At 51.2% G+C, this 23073-nt stretch overlaps 1 protein-coding gene and 1 long non-coding RNA gene across 5 annotated transcripts in view; one reads left to right on the top strand and one right to left on the bottom strand.

The window, feature by feature from the left end:
• SLC2A9 (solute carrier family 2 member 9) overlaps positions 1-23073 on the top strand; it is a 254087-nt gene that overhangs the window by 23204 nt on the left and 207810 nt on the right. For 2 of the 4 annotated variants that reach the window (XM_019453701.2, XM_019453703.2), the window contains exons 2-3: positions 11403-11503; positions 18824-18922. In XM_019453701.2, coding sequence (XP_019309246.2) covers positions 11441-11503; positions 18824-18922 — 162 coding nt within the window. In that variant the 5' untranslated portion in view covers positions 11403-11440. Of the gene's footprint in view, positions 1-7103; positions 7252-11402; positions 11504-16202; positions 16350-18823; positions 18923-23073 lie in introns of those variants that run through there. The other 2 variants (XM_019453702.2, XM_019453699.2) reach the window with 2 other exon arrangements.
• LOC109269667 (uncharacterized) lies at positions 12061-16153 on the bottom strand. The gene is made up of 3 exons (XR_008421850.1): positions 16052-16153; positions 14261-14455; positions 12061-12132 (listed from the first exon to the last, which is right to left on the bottom strand). It is a non-coding gene; the product is annotated as an uncharacterized LOC109269667 (long non-coding RNA).

Below are 23073 nucleotides of genomic sequence, written 5' to 3' on the forward strand. Positions count from 1 at the left end.
CTTTCTTTCTTTCTTTCTTTCTTTCTTTCTTTCTTTCTTTTTAAAGTTCTCTACCCTAATTTCTGACTTTCATAAAAGTAAAGAGCACTCCTGTCAGTTTTCTTCCGGAAGTATTCTCAGTGACAAACGGAACCCCTTGTTTGCCTTTAGTTTTGAGTGTAGAAGTTGTGTATTACTTAAAATTAGCTCTAGTCTTCGGTGAAGGCTCAACTCTCCCACTTTTTTATGTATTTAAATTCAAGTGAGTTAGGGGCGCCTGGGTGGCTCAGTCGGTTAAGCGTCCGACTTCGGCTCAGGTCACGATCTCACAGTCCGTGAGTTCGAGCCCCGCGTCGGGCTCTGGGCTGACGGCTCAGAGCCTGGAGCCTGCTTCCGGTTCTGTGTCTCCCTCTCTCTCTGCCCCTCCCCCATTCATGCTCTGTCTCTCTCTGTCTCAAAAATAAATAAACGTTAAAAGAATAAACTTCAAGTGAGTTAACAGACAGTGGAGTATTGGTCTCAGGAGTAGGACCCAGTGATTCATCATTTCCTTATGACACCCAGGGCTCATCCCGACAAGTGCCCTCCTTCATGCCCATTAGTACCCATCACCCACTTAGCCCATCCCCCCGCCCACCTCCCCTCCAGCAACCCTCCGTTTGTTCTCTGTTGTTAAGAGTCTCTTATGGTTTGCTTCCCTCTCTGTTTTTATCTTATGTTATTTTTCCTCCCCTTCCCCCGTGGTCATCTGTTTTGTTTCTTAAATTCCACATATGAGTGAAATCCTATGGTATTTGTCTCTCTCTGACTTATTTCCCTGACTCAGATTCTGAGAGCGTCTCTGGTGCTGCATTGGAGTTCACTGACTTTTCTCATCAAGAAGGGTTCATTTGGGGGATCAACTGTCCACATCGGGACCAGCCCAGTCCTGGGGGCTTCCTGGTGGACCTTCCAGATAAGGGAGCCGAGTGTGGGGAGGCCCAGATGCAACCGCTAGAAGGAGCCAAGTGGACAAGGGTGATTGCTGGTCACATACCGGCATGGACTGGGGCAGAAAAGCTGTGTAACAGGTGGCCCCTGGAAGGTTGTGACTGCATCAACGGAGAGACTGTGCATCCGGGTTCTGGAAACACACAGAGAGCGTGGGAAGCAGGCAGTGAGAGAACAGCCTGGTTAGGAGGGTCCCTGACCCACAGCTGCTGGACGCTCAGTGCCATCGCCACGAGACGCAGGCTAGAGAACGCTTCGAGTCGCTCCGTGTCGGCCCCGGGGGGCCAGGCTGGCAGGAGCCCCTCTGCAGCCAGTCCAGGCTGAGCTCTCTTATGGGAGTTTTCTGGGGGCAAGAGAGAGCTCAGCGGGCATTGTGGCTTTTCTGGTCAGTTAGTCACCAAATATGCATTACGTGCCTACTATGTGCCGAACTCTGTTCCGTGCACTGGGACAACAGCAGTGATAAAAGACAAGGTCCCTGCCCCCGCCCCCGCCCCCACCATGGGGTTGCATTCTGCAGGGGAGGAAAGACAAGAGCCCCCAAAACAAATAGACAAAAAGGGTAACTTCAGGTAGTAAGTATGTGGAAGAAAATAAAAGGTAATGGAAGAGAGAAAAAGAGGGAAGGAGGGAGAGAGAGGAGCAGGAGAAGGGAGAGAGGAAGAGGAGGAAGGGAGGGATGGACAGACAGGCAGGCAGGCAGACTTGGGGTCGGGGTGGGGTTTGATGGGGTATTGGGGTGGTGAGGGTCTGGAGTCGACCGCCAAGAAAGAATTCTTGAGACGTCTTTGGTGCAAGAATGGTGATTTTATGAGAGCACGGGGACAGGGTCCATGGGCAGAAAAGCTACACTGGGTTGTGAACAGTGGCTGGTTATATACTATGGAGTTGGGGAGGTAAAGTCAAAGGGAGGCCCCCAGAAGGACTTTCATGTGCTAAAGAGGACTCAGGAGACACCGGAGGCATTGCTGTGGTCAAGCCAAGGTTGTTTTCCCTGTAGTAAGGCATTAACATTAGGACGGTAGGGTTTCCTGGGGAAAGGATATACTCTCTTTGCCTCAAGTATTTGTCAAGGGGCTGCAGGTTATAAGGAAGTTTCATTTTACCTGCCATTTCCTTCTTGCCTCTGTTCCCCACATCACTGTGGAGGGGAGGGTGATGTTGGGGCTCCAGGAAACCGAATCTGTAGGTTTCTGGAGATTCGGTTATTGATATGATTGCCTTTTCCTTATAATTAACTAAGATATTTGTAAACGGATGGAGACTCTGTCCTGCACGACTGTGATCTCTATCAGTTAACCTCTTGCCTTCCCCTTTCCTTTGTTCTTGGGCAGCCGGGAAAGCCTGAGGAATGTCACATAACTCCCACCTGGGGGGAGGGGGGGCTAGCTTGTGCATGGCCCTCAGTTTGCCTTACATTCCCTCATCAGGGTCGGTTCAGCCGGGGAGGTGAGGGAGAGCATCTCTAAGGAAACGTTTGAGAGAAGACCCCACAGGACAAGAGCCATAAGTGGTTTGAGGGTGGACCCCTGGGCAGAAGGAACAGCAGGTCCAAAGGCCCCGAGATGGTGGAATTTGGGTGTTTGGGAGGAAAGGAGAAGCCAGGGTGAGGGGCCTGTGGAGGCGGAGGGACAGAGCAGAGGGAAACGTTGGAGAGGCAGACATGGGCCTGGTCACCAAGGACCTCATGACCTGTTTAATCCCACAGTCGGTCGGCAGCAGGACCAGAATTGGAACCCAGGTCGGGAGGTGCTCTCGCTGCGTGACATGGGGGAACGAGGAGGGGAGTCTGACTCTGGGCGAAGGGAGCAGCAAGTCAGGACTCGATCTAGGACAGACACCGGAGGCTCGGGGCAGGGAGGGTCCCTCGGCCTGGGTGTTTGCGGACGAAGTCGCCTTGGCCACCTCTGGATGGAGGGGGTCTGGTGAGGAGGGCAGCTGTCTGGAGGCTGTGGCAAGCCGTGTCCCTGGTGTCCCCGGGGAGAGATGCGCCATCTGCCCGGGTGTAACTGAGAGCTGACGTGGCGAGAGATGTCGTGGTTCCAACAGGCACCAGGAGGGAAGTCAGAGGGAGGAGGGAGTCTTGCTCTTTGGCCTAGGAACTGGGATGGGGGCCGCAATAGGGGAGACGGGGAGGCCGGAGCAAAGAGGGCATTTGGACAGGGACGTCAGAAGTTCAGTTTGGGACCTGTTCGGCTTGAGAAGCTTAGCCAAGCGTCAGCACTGATGGGGAGGTGGACGCATGAGTCTGGATCTCGGGGGAGAGGTCCGAGCGAAAGGGGTAGGTCGGGGCAGTCGGCATCATACAGATGGTTTGAAGGCTGTGGATGGACGAGTCTGGATGAGTTTGCAGAGCAGTGAGGAGGCCAATGGGCTGAGTCTTGGGACGTTCTGTCATCAGCGGCCTCGCAGGCAAGGAAGAGCGGCTGAGCCGACTAAGGAAGAAGCAGGTGAAGGAAAACCAGGCCAGCGTGTTGGCTGGAAGACAGCACAAGGAAGTTTGTTTGTTTGTTTGTTTCTCTCATGTTTATTTATTCTTGAGAGAGACAGAGACAGAGCACGAGTTGGGGAGGGGCAGAGAGAGAGAGGGAGACACAGAATCCGAAGCGGGCTCCAGGTTCCGAGCTGTCAGCACAGAGCCTGACGCGGGGCTCGAACTCACGAACCGTGAGATCATGACCTGATCCAAAGTCAGAAGCTTAACCGACGGAGCCACCCAGGTGCCCCAGGACAAGGAAGTTTCTAGAAGGACCCAGAAGGAAGAGGAGTGGTCACCTTCGCCAAAGCTGCTGGGAGGTTACAGGGAATTGACTAGTGACTTTGGATGATTGATGTCCTCAATAAGAGCAAGCTGGGTGGGGTGGTGGGTCAAAAGCCTTCTGCACCAGCGAGAATGGGCAGGGCAAAGGAGAGACCGTGAATTCTCTTTGGGACACTTTAGCTGTGACAAAGAGCAAGGAAATGGGGTGGTAACAGGAGGTCACGGAGTCAAAGGAAGTCTTGTTTTCCACTGAGGTGAACTTCACTTAACCTCAAACGGAGCGTTTTAAAGTGAACAGTTAGGCGGCATTGAGCGCATTCACAATGTTGTGCAACACCGCCTCTGTCTAGCTCCAAACCATCTTGATCTCCCCAAAAGCAAACCCCTCACCTGTAAAAGAGCGGTTCCCTAGCAACCACGGATCCGCTCTCAACCTCTGCGGATTTGCGTTTTCTGGACATCCTATTTACTTATTTATTTATTTATTTTAATGTTTATTTTTGAGAGAGAGAGAGAGCACAAGCAGGGGAGGGGCAGAGAGAGAGAGGGAGACACAGAATCCGAAACAGGCTCCAGGCTCCGAGCTGTCAGCACAGAGCCCGACGCGGGGCTTGAACCCACGCACCGCGAGATCGTGACCTGAGCCGAAGTCGGACGCTCCACCGACTGAGCCACCCAGGGGCCCCCCGACCCCCCGGACATTCCATTTAACTGGAATCAGAAAACACGTAACTGTTTGTGTCCAGCGTTTTAACCCCAGCATAAGGGTTTCGAGGTTCTTCCGTACTGTAAACGTGTGTCAGGACTTCATTCCTTTTTATGTCTGAGTAATAACAATCCATTATATGGGAGACCCTAACTCTTTATCCATTCATTAACTAATGGGCATTTGGACTGTGTCCACACTACAAACTGCCATAAGGAGCACTGCTGTGAGTGTTCGTGTTCAAGGTTTATTTGAACACCTGTTTCCAGTTCGCTTGGGTCTGTACCCAGGAGGAGCGTTGCTGGGGCAGAAGGTGATTCTATGTTTACTCTTGGAGAAACCGCCCGACTGTCTTCCACAGTGGCTAAACCAGTTTACATTCCCACTGGCAATGTAGGAGGGCCCCAGCTTCTCCACATCTTCGCCAACACGTCTTCCTTTCGAGCTCCTTTTTTAAATTGATGGCATGGAGACACCCTTGTGTATGGCCTGAAGCGATCTGACGGAGAAGGAGAACTTGATGATGGCGAAGGAAAACGGGATAATGGCTGAAAGAAGACCCTTGACAAGAGGGATGTGCCCACAAGACCCACCATGGCAGAGCCTCCCAAGTGGGAAGTCTTTCTGGATGCTGCACAGCCACGCATGGCCAGGAAGTGAAAAGAGAAGCGTGTCTGACAGCAAGATCCCGAGGCTCGCTCTGATGGGCTTGTTGATTTTGGTGGGGGGTGGGGGGCCTTCCCACAGAGCAGCAGTGAACGGTAACATGGTGGGGAGAGTGGTGCGGAGTGGGTTGTCTTGCTTTAAACGTCAGTCCTCATCCATAAGTCATGGTGCTTCAGGCAAGTGGGGTGACCTGTGGGATCCCGGTACGCTCGGCCACAGAATGGAGATAACTAAAGCTTAGTGGCTGCTCTCGGGACTAAATGAGGCTTTGCCTAACCAGTGCCCGGCACACAGTAGGTGCTTACTAAATGCGGGTATCGTCCATTGGCTCATCCTTCCAACTCAATTGTGAATTACCCCAATGGAAGTAACAGGTTTAGCCCTTCTTTGCAGCCTTCTCGGGTTCCAGCACTATGTGGGCCACATAGTAGGTGCTCCATAAAACACTTGAAAAAGAATAAATAAATAAATAAATAAATAAGAAAGAATAAAAATAGTGATCAAGAAAGAGACTTGCCAAAACAATAGCCATAGTGAATATTCACTGGGTGCTTGCTACATGGCGGGTATTTCCAAGGGCAACATCTCGTTTGGTCTATATGACATGACCTTGAGACAAGTACTCCCTTATCCCCACTTGGCAGACAGGTGACTTGTGCTGTGTGACATGGCTGGGGAGGGGCAGGCTGGGGGTGGAGGTCTGACACGAAATCCCAGGCTTAGTCATCGTATTATACTATCCACCTAGACGCTGCTAAACTAATGGTTGAATAATCCTGGTTCTGAGAATGATTTGCCACAGCTAAAAACATGTCAAGAGAGAGGTCAGGTGACTGATTGGGAAAAGGAAGGGTTGGTCACCAAATGGATAATTGTGGAAGCTTTGAAAACTCCAGGGGAGCCATTGCGTTGCCCAGGTGTGTCTGCATTTCCTTGAGCACAGCTGAAATCACCCCGGGCACAGAAATGTCGTCTTCCTGATGGGCAGGTTGGGTCGGACACTGGAGGTTGGTTGATAAAGGCACCTGGGGTAGGTGCTTCTTGGGGATCAGGTGGTTTCTTCCCGTTCTCCAGTCCACTGTTTTGTCAACATCAAGGTTGGGAAACTGGGGAAATGGGGTTAGCCATGAGAAGGCTGCCCGGGTGCTCGGAGTTGATGCCAAGGGAATCAGAAGGGCTTTTCCAAGTTCCCCGAACGGTGCTACCTCCCAGGGTCCAAGCATATGCCTGAACCAGGCACGGAGTCCCTTTTCCGTGGTGGGTAGGACTCCCAGGCGCCATCTTTCTATGATTCACCTCAGAACCGTTCCGCACTCCCCATGCCCTCAGCTCTCTCTGTGAACTGGTCAGGAGGAGGCCCTGGTGCCCTTGGCTGAGCTTGGATCTGGCCCCGAGCCGCTCAGCCATGCTCTTGCATTCCTCACTTCTTCTCCTCACACCCCTCTGCTGCTCCAGCCCTCCGTTTACCTCATAGTCCTGAAGATAGAGTAGGGCTCACACGTGGGCATCTCTTTCGAGCTACCGGGACAGGTCGGGGGGACGTTGTGGCATTCGTAAACCACCACCAACAGCAGTGACCACCGGTGCAGCATTTCAGAGTTGATGGCTCTCTTGTATTTCTCCCGGGGCTGATTATAGTCTGACATTGACAGAGTAGCAAGAATAAACTTTTCGTCTTGCCCATTTGGGCTTAGAACCCGATCGACGTGCACCATTCGTGTCCTGCTTTACAGCTGTCATGTGTCATGTCACTTAACCCTCACCATGGCCTGGGCAGATCCTGCGCTGGTCATATCCTCGGATTAGCAGGAAGCCATCGGACACGCAAGAAGGTCAGCCCGATACTCAACAGTGGCTGTGCCAGAACACCTCTGCCTTTGACTCTGGTCCAGAACTTGTTGACCCCCTGGCATGTTTTTAATAAGCCGAGCTTGCCATCAATAGTTTGCTGTTAATCATTTACCTCTCGTGGGGATAGACATTAAGGAATGTTTATAGTAATAGCTGGATGCCGTGTAATCATTAGTGCTGCTTTCTTTCACAATTTCCCAGGCTTATATCTGATTATATGGGGGGAGCTGATTTATCTATGAAGCGTATTCTGTTTGTTCTTTAGACCGTAACAGGCAAGGGGGGCTCCAGAAACCAGGTGGGTTATGTTCACAGACATGGACCAGCTTTGGGGAGGATTTCAAGAATTTCTAAGACTCTCGGAGAGCAGCTGGAATAAGGGAATTGAAAAGTCAGGGATTTGAACATCAATTTAGGTGAAGATTAAGTGAGAAAATGCACATAAAGTGCTTAGCGTGGGGTTTGATGAATGCTGCTATAAAATGTAATGGATAATGAGTGATCATGGCTAAGGCAATTATTCCAATGGCTGATAACCCAGTTATCTCCTGCCTTCCTTCCTCTCTGTCTCTCTCCTTCTCTCTCCTCCTCTCTCTCTCTCAAAGCTGCTCTATCTTCCACATTCCTTTTCAGGATGTTGTTTTAGGGTTAGCTTTAGCTCCATGCCAAAGTCAGCAGAGAATTAACCCTGAAAATAAAGAATAAAGCCCTAGCCAAATGTTGCTCAATCAAAACGTGGGGGGAATAGGAAGTATGTGGCATTTCCTGTTCAGAGCTGTGAGGCAGGTGCTGGTTGGCACCACTGGGCTCGTGTGGCAGGCTGAATAGCAGCACCTGCAGGCATTTCAAGGGAGGTGACCCCCAGCTTTAGGAGAACAAGTCCACCTGGGCCGTCCGCTGACATTCTGCGGTCTACGGATGTCAACAGCGCCTTTTCTTTGCCTCTGTCTTTCCAGCCAACCCAGGCTCACGAGTGAGGATTTGACCAGAAGCTGTCTGGGCTCAGACCCACCCTCTGTGACAGGTTGGGTGGGTAAAGATACTTCCCTAAGGCTTGCTTACTTTATTTCTAACATGGTTGACCCTAGCGACAGACACATGGCGACCGCGAAGGTTTTCTTATCGGCAGCGAGGTGATTTTCTAAACATTTAACCCCAGGGACAACCTAGGTGGAGGGCAATCAGATTGCCAGGAACAGAGTCCTGGGGCTCGGTTTTGGTAGACGTTAACTCTGTAGCTGCTGGGTTGTGGCAGGTGGGCACTCTGGGGGCTTGGGATGTGGCTGTTCACCAATGGCTGCGGTCGTTTGACCTTCTAAGAACTGGCATGGCCACACGAGTGGACACCAGAGTGTTAGATTCGAACAGCAGCACGTTTTGTATTATTACTGCGGACCGAAAAGATAGGGAGCTGGCATGTTTGGAACTTCACGCAGAGCGGATATCGGTGTTATATTTATTCACGATTCCATTTAAGCCTTAGAGGATTCTTTTGAAGCAGTTTAGGGCTCTCTGCTCGCATGCCCAATGGTTCCCCCTCTCGTAACCAGTTCTAAGACACCATCTCAGAATGTTGTTCCATGAGGCCCTTACAAATGAAATGCCTCATCAGTGCTCCACAGAGGCCATTTGCTGGGAGTCCGGGGATGATGATGATGATGCCATTTAGCATTTACTATGTGCTTCATACACATTGAGTCATTTAATCTTCACAAACGCCCGATGAGATGTGTCCTGTTATTATTCGTTACTTGACATGTAGAAACAGAGGCCCAGAGAGGTTAAGTGACTTTCCCCAAGTCACACAGCCAGTAAGCTATTGAGCTGCGATTTGAACTCATGGCTCCATACTGCCTGGGGTGCAAGCTGTCTGCCTTTGGCCTTGTGCTGGGCAGGTGGGCACAGAATCTCACCTTCAAGGCTCACCTCCGCTTGACTGACTGTTCCTTCTGGGAGCTCGGAATCACTTCCTTCTGTGCATGGGAAGGAGGAAAGGCATTCTAGGATCAGGGACAGTCCAGGGAACACAAGAATGGCCTGGAAATGGAGGTCCAGTGGGCTGGACGGTCCCTGAGCGTGTGCTGAGTGTGTGGCCCTTGTCAGGGGAGGGCCTCGGATGTCACACTCGAGTGTTGACTATGGAAGCCTGCCAACCAACATCCTCGTCAGACCGGCTCAGATGACATCTGGATCGCAGAGCCCGTCATCCTACAAGGACTGGATATTTTTCCAGAATTGTATTGCTTATGTCTCCTTGGCTACCCAACACCTTAAGGACTCCATCAAAACAGAAACATTTTTTTAAACTTAAAGCAACTTTTAAAACTTGCTTTTCTAGTTATAGAAATTTTTTTTTTTCAGTGTCAAAAATCGGAGAAGTCTAGGAAAACACACCAGATAAAAATGGGCTAAAAGACGGCGGCCGAGGGGAAACTGCTGTCTCTCTTGCCGCCTCCAGGGAGTCTATTTTCTCTGCACATAAATATGTGATTTGTCCTCCGCTCCCCTCTGCGGCCCAGTCCCCTCCTGCTCTCCTGTCCTGTGCTGGGCCAGGCCGCTCGCCTTCCGTGTGCCCCAGGAACAGGCTGTACAGTCTCCTAGAGTGCAGGCTCCATCAGGGCAGGCCAAAGTCTGTCTTGCTTTTACCTGGGCATTAGGGGCTTAATGAATACCTGCTGAATGAACAACGTGATGTACAAATATTTTGAAACCTTGAATTTCATATTAAAGAACGCACGGGCACAGTTTAAGTACATACATCCTTTAAGAGCACGCGTCTATTCCTAAGTACATCTAGTTTCAACGTTAACTGGTGGACAGACTTTAATATATCTTCCTCTGTTTGTCAAGGAAGATTATGAGCATTTTCCCATGACATTAAATATTCTTTTTTAAAATTTTTAAACCTTTAAAACAATTTTTTTAGGGGTGCCTGGGTGGCTCGGTCGGTTAAGCGTCCGACTCTCGGTTTCAGCTCAGGTCACGATCTCGCGTTTTGTGGGGTCGAGTCCCACATCAGGCTCTAAGCTGACAGCATGGAGCCTGCTTGGGTTTCTCGCTCCCTCTCCCACTTGTGCTGTCTCTGTCTCTCTCTCAAAATAAGTAAATAAACTTAAAACAATTTTTTAAAGAGTTTATTTATTTTTGAGAGCAAAACAGAGCTCGAGCAGGGGAGGGGCAGAGAGAGAGGGAGACACAGAATCCAAAGCAGGCTCCAGGCTCTGAGCTGTCAGCACAGAGCCCGATGCGGGGCTCGAACCCATGAGCTGTGAGATCAAGACCTGAGCTGAAGTCAGATGCCCTACCCACACACCCCTAAATGTTCTTTTATAAAATGTTTATTTATTTTAAGGGGAGGAGGGGCAGAGAGAGGGAGAGATCGAGAATCCCAAGCAGGCTCCATGCTGTCAGCGCAGAGCTTGATGTGGGGCCTTATCCCATGAACCATGAGATCATGACCTGAGCCGAAATCAAGAGTTGGACGCTTAACCGACTGAGCCACCCAGGCACCCTGACATGAAACGTTCTTTAACACAGTTTTTAATCGCTACATGAGTTTCCATATATGGATGTACCATAACTTATTTAAACTTCCCTGCTGGCTTTTTTTTTTCTCTTGTGAATACCATTTTTTTTTTAACGTTTTTGTTTATTTTTGAGACAGAGAGAGACAGAGCATGAATGGGGGAGGGGCAGAGAGAGAGGGAGACACAGAATCGGAAGCAGGCTCCAGGCTCTGAGCCATCACCCCAGAGCCTGACGCGGGGCTCGAACTCACAGACTGTGAGATCGTGACCTGAGCCGAAGTCGGACGCTTAACCGACTGAGCCACCCAGGCGCCCCGTGAATACCATTTTTTAACATGAAAAATGCTGTAGTGAAGGTCTCAGGCTGGACTCTTTGTGCACGTTCTTTTTCGCTGCTTTAGGATAACTTTTTATAGATGGAGTAGTTGGCCCAAAGGGCCTAAATATTTTTATGCCTCTAGAAACCTATTTCCAAACTCCAGGAAAGCTGCATAGTTTTCAAGGTCTGTCCTGCCAGTGATCCTGTTACAATTTTGGTGAACTGTTTCCAGTTTGACAGGGGAGATTGGCACTTGGTTTTGACTTACACTGCTTTTATTTTCACATCTTGGGAACAGAAACTTTGGTATTTCCAAGATGTGCCCTACCATGAGAATGGCTGTCTGAATGAGAATGTTCTGGGGAGGGGCCTGTATCCAATAAGCAACGTGGCAAGTGTGGCAAACACGGAGGTAGTTCAACACAACCATCTCACAGATGGAGACACCGAGTCCAGAGAGGAGCACAGAGCTGCTTAGGTCTCCGGGGGAGCCGGGCACCCCCGTGGTGTCCTCACCATGCCCCCTCATCTGGGCCGCCTCCCCTAATTACCCATCAGTGACAGCAAGCGCCTAATGACTCCTTCCTTTTTTCTCTTTCTCAGGAACAAGGAAATCCAGTCCAAAATCTGACAAATAAGCCATGACGGTCAGCGAACAGGACTCCACAGATTCCAAAGAAAGTGATTCGGTGAAAGAGAAATTGGTCAGTCCTGGTTTCCTTATCTGTCCCTGTTCTGGTGACTCTGGGGCAGTCCCTCCTGGCCCCCTCGCTGCTCCCAGGGAGATGCAGGTTGAGGTCAGGTCAGGCAGAGAAGAGACAGCAGGGGATAAAAGCAAAGGTATATGGCAAGTTGCCTTGTGAACCACAAAGCATGTGTCGTGAGGCACAGGCCACTGATGGCATTGTACTTCGGCTGATGATAACATATCATCCGCTGGTGGCCTTCAGGACTTGTTGTGGGGGGTGGGGGTGAGTCTTCGCTCCAAAAGTCATTTTGCAGCAGGGGGACACCGATGTGCGAAAGCAATGATGTTGATGTCCTTAGGACACACTGAAACTCCCCCCTTATCCCGCCACGAGGCTCAGTCCTCTGCCCCTCCTCCAGGATGTCCTGGGCATCTAGAGACACTCTCACTGCTCAGGAGTCCTTGGATAGTTATTTATTTACTTATTTAAATTTTTTTTATTTTGAGAGAGAGCATGAGCACACAAGGAGGAGAGGGGCAGAGAGAGAGAGAGAGAGAGAGAGAGAGAGAATCCCAAGCAGGTTCCATGCTGTCAGGGCAGAGCCTGACGGGGGGGCTCAAATCCATAGACTGTGAGATCACAACCTGAGCCAAAATCAAAAGTCAGACACTTAACCCACCGAGCCACCCAGACACCCCAATATATGTCCATATTTTCAATAAACCTTATTTAGCAGGAAAAGATCCACACAGGTATATTTACCAAACTGCCAGGGAAGTGTGGAATTGGCAGACTGAGAGTGATTGTCCCCACCCATAGGGGTGAAATGGAGGTTCGAGGAGGCCCAGCCACCTCCTCAGGTCATCCGGGGACATGGCGGAGTCACATTAAATAAACAGCGATTCCCTCCACGCAGACACTATATTTTTCTCGGTGCTCATATTAGGTTGAGTCAAGGCTCTGCTGTCTAGACATTTGGTGTAATGAACAAAGGGCTGTAGTCATCTCAATCCTTCTGCTTAAATGATATTCAATAGAAAACACCCCCTTTTTTCCTTTCCTGCCCTGTCCTGGAAGAAAATGTTCATCTTGTCCAAGCTGACTTTCTAGCTTCAGGATACCATCCGGAGGACAGTTTGAGTTCAGTGCCAGAAGTATCTACCGGGTCCCAGCCCTGAGCCAGGTGGGAAGAAAACTGGGAATGCTAAGAGGCTCAGGACACTGGATTAGCCTGCTCAGGCCGTCGTGACAAAGTACCACAGGCTGGTGGCCTAAGCAACAGAGATACACGTTTTCACATCTGGAGGCTGGAAGTCCAAGATCAAGGACATCAGAAGGGTTCATGCCTTCTGGGGCCTCTCTCCTTGGTTTGAAGATGGCTGTCTTCCCCCCCATGTCCTCACATGGACTTTCCTCTATGTGTGTCTCTGTCCTAAGCCCTTCTTGTAAAAACACTGGTCGTATCCGATTAGGGTCTACCTTAGTGACCTGACTTCACCTCACTCTCCTCTTCAAAGAACCTGTCCCCAAATACGGTCCATTCTGAGGTTGTGGGGGGTTGACTCTTCACCATATGATTTGGGGGGGTGCACAGGTCACTCAATACCAGACACACACACAATGCCTGCCCTTGGTGAGCTCCTGTCCAGAGGGAAAGGCACACATGAGAATAGACACTTTTAAGTACGGGCGGTCATAGACAGTAAATCTGTGAGCAGCTTATGGAACACAGAGGGCAGAGAGAGGCCCAGAGAAGATTCTGGGAGGAGGTGGTCAGGGGGCTGAGTACTGAAGGATGAGCAAATTAAGGGTCCTCAGAGGAGAAGCCTGAGCAAGGGCCAGGAGAACCAGCATGAGGAGATACTCCACAAATATTGGTGAATGGGTGTGTGCATGCCGGAACAGGTGTCAGAAGAGGGTGATGGTGCCCCAGCCTCAGAATACCTGGGAACACGTGCCTAATGACCACATCCTTAATTGAGTTCATCTTCTCAGGCTCTGCTGGGAAGCATGGGGCCACAGGCCGTGCAAATGCGGGGATGGCACCAGCTCTCCCCAACTCCACTGGTGATATCGTGGGTGTGAACACACCTGGCCAAGTGTAGACATGTTCCATGAGGGGCGGGAGGAGGGTGCTCCAGTAATCAGGAGCCCCGGTTAACTGCCTTCTGGTCCAGGAATCTACCACACATCTTGTTCACCACCAAGAGACCAAACTTGAGCACTAGAACAGTCCTTAGCAATTGTCCAATGACATCAAAATGCCTCCAGACCTCCCCTTCTACCGCTGAGGACAGTGATTCCCTAGAGGGGGGCAAATCTTTGTCCACAGAGTTTGCGTGATGGCACTGACTTAGAAAGGGATGAGAACATTTGGTCCAGATAGAGCACATTATCTGGGGACAAGGTGATCTAAAAAATAATGAGTGTTCGTTGTATCGTATGCTTGCTGTATGCTGGGTGTTGTAGATGCCACGATTCTAGGTGTTTTTCCAGTATAAACTCACGGAATCTTCCACAGGTCTATGAGGTGGTGGCACTGTTATCATGCCCATGCTACACACGAGGACATGATGCCACAGAGAGGCCAAGTGATTCGTGCAAGAGCTCACAGCCTAGGTGGCTGAGCGGAGGCTCAAACCCAGGCAGTTTTGAACCGCTAAGCTGGGGCAAAGGGAGTGGGCAGCTCCTATCAGCTTCACCAAGCGTTTCCAGAAATCAGAGCCGTTCACTGGTCACCCTGAAAAGCCCCGGGGGGCTGGGATCACTTACCTGCCTGAAGGAAGGGGGGTGCAGTTGACTTGAAGGCCAAGCTCTCGGCATAGCTGGAGCCCGGACTCTGCTGTGTGACTTTGACCAAGTCACTGCTCACCTCTGGGCTGGTTTGCGGGCTGGCCGGGGAGGGAATTAATGGACAGCTACCTCCACCAATAAGAGGAGCTCTTCAGGCCAAGCACCGCCTCCAGACTGTGGGACAGCAAGGACAGTGAAGTCTGCACAAGCCTTGCTGTGTGGCTGGACAGATGTGCGTCCGGTCTTCGGTTCTGGGACAGGTGCAGGGCTGGGGCCGGTGCAGCCGCCGGCAGTTGGTCTCTTTCCACCCCTGGGATCTGCATCCCCTCTGGTTTCTACCCTCAGAGCTCAATTTCAGCAGGTTTTGGGGCAGCAGAGTTGAGGCAGGAGAGGCGTGCAGGGACAGCTTTGAGGGGGGCCTCAAGTCCACACCCGGGGTACGTGCTGGCCAGTGGACAATGCTTGCTGACTTTGGAAGCCTTCATAGCGCAGGGGCGTCCCCGACACCAGCGACCACCCCTGCTTCCTCCTACTTTGTGTACATTTGTGTTGACCTCCTGGAGCCTGGGGCCTACTGAGTTTTCAGCCCCAATGAGGAAGCACAGAACAATTTCCAAGGGGGGGGTGGGGGTGGGGAGAGAGCACCTGATTCAGATTGAGTTTTAGCAAGATCAGATGAGACTGCCTGTTACAGATGAAGCCAGGCAGGAAGGGCCTAAGCTAAAGGGGGGGTAGGGGAGGAAGAATGAGGGTGAGTATAACGTCCCCATCCGGACAGCACAGCGAGGGTCCTCACGACACAGGGAGGCAGCTGTCCCTTCGCTGCCCCTTCCCGTCCTTCAGGGCCCAGCCATCCTCAATTACCTTCCTCCCCCACCTACTCCAGGGTATCTGTGCCTGCAGGCCTTGGCTCGATGCCCTCCCATCCCACACCCTCTGCCTGCATGCTTCCCAGGGCTACTCAGAAATCACCTCTTCCGGAAAGTCTTCCGTGATCCAGCCCCAATTTCAATGCCTGTGTTCCCCTACACCTAGTTTGTTTGCTTCCCGTCTCTTTTTGCGGACTTGAGGCCTCCCTGGCCTCCTAGGGGTTCTGAATTCCCCAGTCAGGCCCTTGCCCACCGGCCTGTGCCCCTGCTCTCTGCCTCTGGGGGCAAATGGCCGAGGCAAGCTGTCCTAAACCTGTCACGATTAAAGGTACACTTCTCCGACATCCAGGGCAAGTTGGCCACGTGGTGAACAAATTCTCATGACGTCTGGTGTGCATGAGAGGTCTTGCCTCCTTAATGATTTCCCTGAGCTGAGCCAACCTGGGGCGGGCACGTGGGAGGTATTCCCCGGGCCAATGCTGAATGAGAAGCATAGAGGAATGACCGACTGGCAGGTTCTTTTTCTTCCAAACCCAGAGCCTCCCCATTTGTGCCCGAGCTAAGGGCGGCCATGCCTATGTCCAGCACGCTGGCCGGGGCTGTGTGTTTTCTACCTGAGCCTCAGAGGAACTGCAGGGCAGTCCAGGCAGGATCGGTCTTCCGTGTTGCCCTCGTAAACGCAGCAGCTCAGAGAAGCCAAGTGACCAGGTTAAGGGCACGCAGTTAGAGAGGCAGGGTGGGGACCCCAGCCAGTCGGTGCCGGTCCCTGCCGTCGGTGACCTGTGTTCTGTGCCGATCCTCGGAGAGGCACCCGGCTTTATGGCCAGCGCTCCCCTCCCGGCTCGCTGGCCTCGTTGGACAGGAAAATGAAAGGTGCTGATGCCAAAGGAAAAATCCATACCCCGGGTGGTGGTTCCCGAGAAGGCCAGTTTCCCTCCAGGATCCCTCGGTGCTGCTATGACAGCAGGGGGGAAAGCGCACGGTGCCCGTTTCCTGTTCAGACAAGACAGAGCGGCTGCGTTTCCTGCCAGGCCCCCGCCCCCTCGTGGACTCTGCCTCCTGCACCGAGATGCCCCGGGATGGCCTGCGGGAGCATGGACTCCCGGGCCTGGGTTCCCCTGACGTGCAGCCCCGGCCATCCGGGGGCTGCCGAGTGTGGCCACGCCCTGAGAGGGACGCCGGGCGGGAGGACCAGAAAGGTAAACGCAGAAAGCGGCCTCAGGACCTGCCAGGGGGTGGGAAGGCCCAGCGTGGGCGGCTGCGGCTGCCTCCGCCGCCTGGGGCCCTGGGTCACAGAAGCCTGCCGTGAGAGCCGGCACCCCAGTCCCCGTGACCTTGGCCGTGGAGTTCCAGCTCTGGCAACATGGCCGTGCTCGTGAACAGCCTGGCAGGTGCTGGGTGGTTTCCCCTTTTCCTTCCCCGCCCCCACAGCAGGTACCTCTGTCCCCCTGGGGCCGGTGGTGAGAGGGGGTGGGCACGGGCTGGCCAAGCAGCGGCAGGGGCTCCAGGGAGAGACTCCCACCTGCCTTTCTCTAGCTTCTGATGGGTACAGACAAGGGGACAGCGATCGGGGCCAGGGCAAGGGGGTCCGGGAAGAGGAGGTGTCCAGGGCGGGCCAGGGAGTCAGGCAGCGTGACATCTGAGCTGAGACCCAGAAGATAAGTGCAAAGATAAAAGACCGTGGAGGATGGGTACTTCGTCCAAAATGCAGTTCTTGTTCTAGCAATGGATCTCTTTCAGTTCAGGCTCTTCTTCCTGTAGAAACCCATTCTGGCCCCACACCTGGCAATGTCCGCCCCTGTGGCTTATAAACCCTTTTTCTCCCCTCCGTCCTCTTACTGGCATTTACTGAATACCCTCTCTGCCTCAGGCTCGGTGCCTGGAAGCAAGACCCCCTCCCCTCAAAAAGTAAGGGGCCCCGACTCTGTTGCTAATGCTCACAGGCACCTGCCACAGGACAGGAGAGGCCTTGTCTGCCTTAATTAACTCTTTTCTTCAGCATAACAGCCTGTGAGGTGGGGTCTATTATCATCCCTGTTTTCAGATAAGCCCACTGAGTCACAGAGCAGTTATGCCACTGGCCCAAGGTTACAGTCATTAAGTGGCAGAGCTGGGGGTAGGACAGAGTTGAACCAAAGAGGGGGTGGAGTTTTCATTCAGAGGAGAAGGCGTTGGGAAAGGGTCGTAGATGCCAACGTCTCTAGAAGGGGAATTTCGGGCGCATGTATCTGCACGGGCAGGGCCAAGAGGCAGCTTGGCACCTAATTCGAACAACAGCCGTTCTGTATGGCGGGGCCAGAGGGAAAGTAAAACGAGTAAGCGGCCTTTCCGAACGCTCCCTGTGTGCGCGCAACTTTCTAAACATCCTCATCCGGCAGCGCATTGATTCCTCAACAACCTGTGTGGCCAGTGCTGTTATTAGATCCATTTTACAGCTGGGCAAGATGAGACCCAGGGAGGTGAAGAAAGCGGCTCAGGTTCCCACAGCTGACTGGTAGAGCCGTCCAGCACCGCGTCCCCTGCCAGAGGAGACTACTGATGTGGGCGGGTCCGGGAGTGGCTATCGGGGTCCAGCTCTCTCCTCCAGACAGTATTTGACCGACACAGTTCCCTGAACTGTGGACCTTGTCTGTTTTGTTTCCCGCTGTATCTCTAGAGCTTTATCAGGGCCTGGCCCGATACACGCACACATTTTATATGATAACAGAGAGGGTGCCTTCCAAGAGCACCTGGGTCCCCTCCATCCGGAGAGTGGCCCACATTCCGCTGGCCAGTCTCGGATGGGAACCCCTTCTGCCTCCAGCCCCTGCCAGCTGGTCAGCTCCGGCCAGGGGGTTCAGATGTTTCTCCTGCATGGTCCTGTCCTGATTGTGACCACGCTCGGATGAAGGACAGGGTCACGTGGGGGCAGATGCCCCGTTCTCCAGGCTGAGCCCTGTATCTCTCTGCACGTCCTTGTCCTGCGGTGCTCATGGTGGCCTGGAGATTGACAGCTCGGCCTGGAAGGGCGTGTGCAGTGGTGTGCATGCGTGCATGTGAACGTGTGTGCACCTGTGCAGCTGTGAGCAGCCTCAGGCCCCTAGACACTGTTCCCAGATGACGAGGCACTGGGGGACAGGCAGTGTGGTGCAGCGGGTGACTGCATGGGCTCCAGCCCCCATCCCAGACAGCACCACGGACGTCTCGGTGCGTCTCTTTCGCCACCTATCAAATCGGGATGAGATAGTACTGATCTGAGCGTTCCGTGAGATAATACCCTGAAAGGGCTCAGCTCAATGCCTAGCCCATACCTCTTGTAAGTGCCAGCCGCTACCATTGGCGGCTAAGTCTGGCTTTGCTTTTTGCTCCTATGTGGTCCAGAAAGTGGCCAAATTCAGCTAAAATAATAGTGTGTGGCTGCTTACACAGCACCTGCTAAGGACTGTGGGTCTGTGAGTCACAGGTCTGTGGCAGCAGGCAGAAGCAAACTGAACCCGTGGGCTGACCGCATTCCCCCAGTGCGTCCGGCTGCGCAGTGGTCGTGAACAGCGATCCCACCTGTCAGCGGGCTCCGGGAACTTGGGCAATTCTCTAGGGCCCCTTCCCCAGACAAGGGGACAGCCCAGGTGCGTCCTGCGGGCCCCTAGCTCTGTGCCCAACGGCCAGATCTGACATGCTGTCCTCTCCTTTCCAGGACTGGTCCTGCTGGCTCATCGTTGCCTCTCTGGTGGGCGCCTTCGGCTCCTCCTTCCTCTATGGGTACAACCTGTCGGTGGTGAACGCCCCAACTCTGGTGAGTGCCCCGCGGCTGCGGGATGCGCCCGGCAGAGGGCGCTGCGGCCACGCGGAAAACTTCGGGAGTGTTCCCAGGCTGGTTCTGTGGCAGCCCTTTGCCGGACACTGGGACCTAGGAGAGGGAGAGAGAGGAGTGAGACCAGCCTCTGCCCTCGAGGGGAGGAGTGAGGGGAGGATGGGAGGTACAGAAACAGACAATGGTGACAATGTGGAGGGTTCAGTTCCCTGCCTTGGAGGGTCCTGGGAGAGTGCAGGGCAAGGACAGGGGTCTCCGGAGTTCCCAGGGAGCAGTGCTTGAGGATCTTATCCTGGGCACGGAGCCACGGAGAGACCTTATGCATAAACGTTTTCTTGATCTGTTCTTTTTGGGTTTATGGCTTTCCATTACCACTAGTGGTCATTCGGGTGTCTGTTTTGTCTGGCTTTTGTTTCGGTCTGGAATCAAGTCGTTAGGTTATGTCAATCAAGAAGAGTCTGTAAAGCAACCAAAGGTGTTTATCTCTGGTCGTAGGACTTGCAGCATGGGAGACAGAGAGGGAGGAAATGGACCTTGTGCTCAGAATTGCAGGTGGGGGGGGGGGCAGGCTTCTAAAGGCAGAACCCACAAGGTTACCAAACTTCTTCGGAAGGAATGATGATCGGTGCTGAGGGAGTTATACCGAGCACCGGATGCAGGATTGACTAGGTAGCTAACAGGTGTTACATTGTCTCCATTTCAGTGCTCTGTAGAGGAGGCCTTCCAAGAGCTGGCCACGTTGTAATTGCCACAAGCCAAGAGTTCATGGTGTTCCTAGAATTGAAACAGGAGCCCCTGCATGGGTCCTGCTTCCTCAATGTCCTCCCAACCCCCTTCTGAGTGGCGGTTTTAGCAATCCCCAGGCCCTCCTAACTCCTCCCTGCTGGTTTGCAGGTTCAGATTTGGTTCCGCCTACCTAGGCTCTTAGGTAGCTATCCATGCCAGGGGGTGCTGGCTTCTGCTTGACATACCTGCACCTTCGTCCACCTTACCCCGCAACGGCGGAGGTAGGTCAAGGCTACCTGGAGGCTTTCTGGAGGAAGTGATGCCTCAGCTTCACCTTAAAGGTAAAACAAAGGCACGGAGGCTTGCCATTTGTGACATGTTTGCAAGAATGCAGGCGAGATGCGGTTGGAACGCAGAATGCCTTTTGGGGAGCACGGGGCAGGAGCTAACGGGGCAAACGGAAGCCAGGCTGTAGACCTTTCTGAAGGCTTTTCGGGCCTTGTTTGGAGCCCAGCATCCCCATGTGCAAACCACAAGGGAGGCTGGACCAGGGGGTCCCAAAAAGTTCCCAGGAGCCCTGAACTTGGCAGAATTGCCTTTTAAAAATTCAGATGTCCTTCGACAGTCCTTCAGATGTCTTTTATAGCTGGTTTGTCCAAATTAGGAGACAAAAAAAAAAAAATCAGCGCTATATTCGTGACAGAAATACGGAAAAATAATGACAACTGTAAAATCCAGATGTAGGTGTTTCTGTTCTATTCCCTGACTTTTCTGTGCATTTGGAAAGTTTTACAGCAGAATGTCCAAAATAAGTACATCATTACATCTTTGCAAATGTGTCTATATATGTGAAAGGAGAGGGAAGTTTCTAAATCTTGCTCCTGAGCCCTGTTCTGTTCAATGTTGTCACCAGTTATTTGGACAATAATCTGGAAAGGAGGTCTACACATTTCTCGGTTGATGTGCTGGGAGGAATAATGACTGTATTTGAAAATGCAGTGTGTCAGAATCGAGTGTCAGAACAGCTCTAGTTTTTGTTGAGTTTTTTTCGTTTTGTTTGAAACGCTTCTACGTTTTGGGACTCTGTGTAAGTTCATTTGGAAAATGGGCTCTGATGCTAAGACCCATTTGAAAGCCAGGGACCTAGATGGCCTCCCCAAACTCTTACTGAAGCCAGTGGCTTTGATTTTGTCGTTGTGACCTCGTCCTGACACGAGGATCTGATTTGTCCATATTTGCCTATAAAGGAATATTGGAGGGGCGCCTGGGTGGCTCAGTCGGTTAAGCGTCCGACTCTTGATTTCGGCTCAGATCACGATCTCCCAGTATGTGGGTTCAAGACCCATTCCAGGCTCTGTGCTGTGTGGAGCCTGCTTGGGATTTTCTGTCTGTCTCTCTCTTTCTCTCTCTCTCTGCCCCTCCCCGGCTCGCTCTCTCTTCTGTCTCTCAAAATAAATAAATAAACATTAAAACAAGAAGATTGGAAATTTACACTCTTGCCTCATCATGACAGTTCAGCAGAAACTCCAGCAGAGGGTGGAGAACCTTTGCACTCATGGTTTGTGGACCAAAAAGCCATGTGAAACTTGAACCCTGAATGAAATGATGTGGATGGAAAAACAGAAGTTCAAGCCATGACTGTGGGAACAGGAGGAAGGAGCAATTCGGTCATTTAAAACTTGTTTTCGATTAAGAAACTATTTTTTTAGATCAGTCTGAAAGCAGTTCACAGCAAAATTGGGCAGGAAGTACAGGGAACCACTCCCCCCTCTGTATCCCTCACCCCCAAAAGCTTCCCCCGTTATCAGTTTCCTCCAGGTCCTTTCATGGCTCGAAAGCTCCTTTGTTCTTTACAGCTGAATAATATTCAATACATTAATGCATTGTATTAATACAGTGTAATAACACCTTGTCTGCATGTACCGGTTTATTGAGCCACTCACCTGCTGAAGGACATCTTGACTGCATCTAAGTTTTGGCAACTATGAACAAAGTTGCCGTAAACATCCATGTGCGGGTTTTTGTGTAGACATAAGTTCTCAGTTCATTTGTGTAAATATCAAGAAGCACCATTGCTGAATCAAAGAGGGAGAGTACGTTTAGTTTTGCAATAAACAGACAAAGCATCGTCCTGAGTGGCTGTCCTGTTTTTCATTCCCAGAAGCAATGAGCAAAATTTCCTATTGTTTCCCATTCTCACCAGCATTTGATGTTGTTAGTATTTTGGATTTGGGATGTTCTATAGGTGAGTACTGGTATCTCGTTTCCTTTGCAATTCCCTAATGACATACGATGTTGGATACCTTTTCATATGTTTTTGGGAAAGATAGAAACATCTTTTCAAATGTTCACTTGCCGTCAATAAATCTTCTTTGGTGAGGTTTCTGTTCACATCTTTTGCCCATCCTTTAATCAGATCGTTTGTGTTGTTTTGGTTGAGTTTTAAGAGTTCTTCGTATATTTTTAGATTACAGATCTTTATCAGATGTATCTTTGCAAATATTTTCTCCAGGTCTGTGGCATATCTTCTCATTCTCTTGACATTGTCTTTCCCAGAGCAGAAGTTTTTAATTTAATTGAAGCCCAGATTATCAATGATTTCTTTCACACATCGTGTCTTCGGTGTTGTATCTGAAGAGTCATCACCATAGGGCACCTGGGTGGCTCAGTTGGTTAAGTGCCGACTGTGGTTCAAGTCATGATCTCACGGTTCATGGGTTTGAGCCCTGCATCAGGCCCTGTGCTGACAGCTCATAGCCTGGAGCCTGCTTTGGATTCTGTGTCTTTCTGCCCCTCCCTTGCTCATGCTTTCTTTCTCTCAAAAATAAATAAACATTAAAAAAAAAAAGTCACCACACCCAAGGTCATCGAGATTTTCTCCTGTTCTTTTTTAGGAATTTTATAGTTTTGTGTTTTACATTTATGTCTGTGAACCAATTTGAGTTAATTTTTGTGAAAGGTACAAAGTCTGTGTCTAGATTTTTTTTCTGATATGTGCATATCTATTGTTCCAGTACCATTTGTTGAAAAGACCATCTTTGCTCTATAGTATTGCCTTTGCTCTTTTGCGAAGATCAGTTCACTGTATTAATGTGGGTCTGTTACTGGGTTTTCTGTTCTATTCTATTGATCTATTTGTCTGTTTTTTCACAAATACCATGCTGTCTTGATTATCGTAGCTTTATCGTAAGTCAAAGTGAGATAGTGTCAGTCCTCCAACTGTGTTCTCCTTCAGTGTTAGGAGTTGATTATTATGGGTCTTTTGTTTCCCCATATAAACTTTAGAAATTAGTTTGTAGATTTCCACAAAATAACTTGCTGAGATTTTGATTGGGATGGTATTGCATCTATAGATGAAGTCAGGAAGAACGAACATCTTGACAATATTGAGTCTCCCTATTCATGAA

Source organism: Panthera pardus, unplaced genomic scaffold (genome assembly GCF_024362965.1).
Source record: "Panthera pardus isolate Hobbes unplaced genomic scaffold, ASM2436296v1 HiC_scaffold_13, whole genome shotgun sequence".
Classification (NCBI taxonomy): domain Eukaryota; kingdom Metazoa; phylum Chordata; class Mammalia; order Carnivora; family Felidae; genus Panthera; species Panthera pardus.